Genomic DNA, 3499 nt, shown 5'->3' with positions numbered 1-3499 from the left:
ACTCGCAAAATACAAGAAAATAATATGGACAGGGGTGTTGAATTGTTTGATAAATAAAAGATTAATTATATGAGAATTGTCTACGTATTTCTCCTTTCTATCATATCATCTTAGTAGTCAGTGTAAAATTTAACCTATATTTTAATTTGTCACATCGCCTAACTGAATAAAAGAATTGTCAAAACTAAGATGTAAAAAAGTACAAGTCATATTTTTTATTTATCTTTTATAAATTTTATCTTAGTAATATTTCATAGTTGTGTGCTATTATTCATATTATTTTAAAATAATTATTACTTATCACTTAAATATAGTTATTTAAAAAAATATATTTATACTAAATTACACATCAAAACACTGTTGTCTTTTTATTATTATTATTAAAATTAGTTTATACTTTATTTTTAAACTGTTAAATTTATTTTTATTTTATAGAATTGGACCAGTTGAATTTCATGACCAATTTAGTATTAACGAGATTAATAATTTTAAGAACAATCAAAATCCATCTAAGACACTCTTCCCCCAACATGTTGAAATCATAGCTGTTTTGATATTAGTCGAGAAACGTTGAGAAAAATCCCAAACAAGAATAAAAATTGTTAGAAAAAACTATGAAATATTATTTTAATGCGTAGTAATTAAAATTAACTTTACAATTTTAAACTTTTTTATTTCTTTATTTAACTATTTTAGATTAATTTTTATTATGTGTAATTTCTACATAAAATAATAAAACATTATTACTTTAATTTATAATTTAATGATGGTTTTTTTAATTTGAATCACGTAAAAATTAAAAAGCAATCTAACAAATTTTATATAGAATGTTATAATTAATTATGCGTATAAAATTGAAATAACTAATCACAACTAAAATAAAATTAAAGATATTAGAAATGAATGTATTAAAATATAGAAGATAATGGTAACATTTTTACATTAAAATAGTAACACTTAATAATATTACGTATAAACAGCTCTTATGTTTGAGTTTTACTTTAGATATTATTAAGAAGAAAAATGAGTTTTTTAATAATCATTAATCAAGCATATGTATAATAATTTAATTTTAATAATAAAACATGAAATTGCAAGCCATATAATAATTATAATAAAAATACTTAATACAGAAATATAATACCTCAAAAAATAATTTTGTACGTGGTAATAAGATATCAAGAAAAGAATCATGAAATTCCGTACTTCTCCGTCGGAGTCACGTAATGGCTCATATTCTACCTCAACTAAAAATAGAAAAATGTTTTTTTATAATTTTTTGTACAACCTTTTTACAATGATAAGTGACAATAAAATAGTGACATAAGTTGTTAATAGAACAGTGACATAGGTTGTTAAAAAAATTGTTAACTGTCATCGTCCTTAAGAATATGAATTCAATGAAAAAAATATTATGGATTATTTACTTAATTTTATTTATGGACTATTTCAATCATTTCAAGAATATACATATATTCATTATTATCTCCTAAACTAGTATGAACAGTTTACATAATAAAATTAAAATTGTAAAATAATTAAATTCAAAGGTTCATTTTTTTTAATTTTCTTCAGAATTGAGAAATGAGTAAAACATAAACCTAGACATAATAATGACTATTCATTTTTTTTGGATATTAATTTAGAGGTCAAAAACGATAACCACTGGACAGTAACACTGAAACAATAACAGGTGCTCAAACCACAAAGATATTCCAAACCTAAAATTACCACAATATATCAAGGGGAGGAAGACACAACACCCTCCCCTGTTTTCAGCCACTAAACCCTAAATCAAAATAACCCTAATTCCTCCAGCTTCCACCATCGGAAGCACCACCTCCTCTCGAGTAGCGGGACCCACCATCACCATATCCACGGTCCCTGCTACCTCCATAACCACCACCTCCGTATCCACCGCCGCCCCCGCCATAACCACCACCACCACCATTACGGTTATAACCACCTTCACGGCGGCCGCCTCCACCGTAACCACCTCCACCACCACCTCGTCCATATCCTCCTCCACCGCCACCCCCACCGTAACCTCCACCGCCGCTTCCATAACCACCGCCGCCTCCACCACCTCTTCCACGGGACTGAGCCGCGTTGACGGTGATGTTACGGCCGTCAAGGTTCTGGCCGTTCATACCATCGATAGCGTCTCTCATCGCCTGCTCCGTGGCGAAGGTCACAAATCCAAACCCTCTTGATCTTCCAGTTTCACGGTCGTTGATGACCTGAACACAAACAAAAGCAAAAGCGCGTGAGATCGGATTCAGAACCGTGAAATTCAGGGAAAATGAAGAAAAAAAGAAACAGATTAAAACCGATCGATCTTCGCCTTTGAATCAAAGATGAAGATGAACGTACCGATTGGTGTGAGTAATAAAAGAATCATTATAGTAACACAAGTATCATAGATCAAGTAACGCAAAACAGATGAGAGAGCACAGATCAAGAAGGATCAAGAGAATCCAAATCCGAATGGTGTCAGATCCGATCCCTGCGACTAACGGACCTTCGATTCGAGGATCTGGCCATACGGTGAGAAGGCTTTCTCGAGAGCATCGTTGTCAGTGGCCCAAGCAAGCCCACCGACAAAGCATCGGAACTCAACTTCTGCAGAAGCCATTGACAACACTCACAAACCCTAAATGACAGAAACAGAAAGAGCCAAGGAGATTAGCACGAAGAACAATGTTATGCCCTCCTGTCTTGTTATATAGCATCCAATCTCTTAACTAGGGTTAACCTCCACCACGCATCGCTCAACCAGGGTTAATTAATTTAGGAATACTCTCAACTCTCTACTCCAGTACTCTGGTCAATGCTGGTTCATTTTATTATTTATTTTTTAAGAAAATCAATCTCCACTTGATTCTTTATTAATTTTCCTTCACCAATACCATCTAAATAAGATATACTTGTTAAAAAAATATATTAAATCAGATCACACAAGTTGATTGGATTTTATTTTGGGAAGGTCTAGCTAGCTACGATCTAAATAATTAATTAATTTTAAATAAAACAAAACAAATGAATTATTATAAAATAGGGAAAGGATCATGATGAAGAGTTAGAGATTAGTCCTCTCAAAATATGGAAAATTTGTTGGCTGACTTCATCTCTCTCCATAAATTTTTTTACAAACCCCTAACAAGATATTTAAGATAATTAATTATATAGTATTAATAGCTAGTGATACTAATTAATGAATTAATAAAAGAGTATAATTATTTTAGAATAATGGGTTGTAGTATGATTGAAGTTGAAAGTGGACAGAAAGGGAGGGCAGATATTCGGACCGGTTCGTAAATATCTGAGTGTAGCTCAGAGAAAATATCTGATATACATAATTACAGTAGGGCCCCTGGCTGCCTAAGAAATACACTTATTTCTATTGGTGGTTCCTATACACGTCAACGGTGTCTTGTTTTACTTTACTTGGTCTCCTAATGACACTATATCTAACAAATCTTTATAATATTCTTTTTTT

The 3499-nt window shown here is 31.6% G+C and overlaps 1 protein-coding gene across 1 annotated transcript; it reads right to left on the bottom strand.

Annotated features, from left to right (window-relative positions):
- Window positions 1-1589: 1589 nt before the first annotated feature.
- LOC148196065 (uncharacterized) lies at window positions 1590-2703 on the bottom strand. The gene is made up of 2 exons (XM_088094745.1): window positions 2522-2703; window positions 1590-2240 (listed from the first exon to the last, which is right to left on the bottom strand). Exons 1-2 carry the CDS (start codon window positions 2633-2635, stop codon window positions 1806-1808), a joined length of 549 nt encoding a protein of 182 aa, XP_087950871.1. The 5' UTR covers window positions 2636-2703; the 3' UTR covers window positions 1590-1805.
- Window positions 2704-3499: the final 796 nt, after the last annotated feature.

Source organism: Vigna umbellata, chromosome 7 (assembly GCF_029865625.1).
Source record: "Vigna umbellata cultivar VRB3 chromosome 7, Vumbellata_1.0, whole genome shotgun sequence".
Lineage (NCBI taxonomy): Eukaryota > Viridiplantae > Streptophyta > Magnoliopsida > Fabales > Fabaceae > Vigna > Vigna umbellata.
This window is presented reverse-complemented; position numbering and strand designations above follow the sequence as displayed.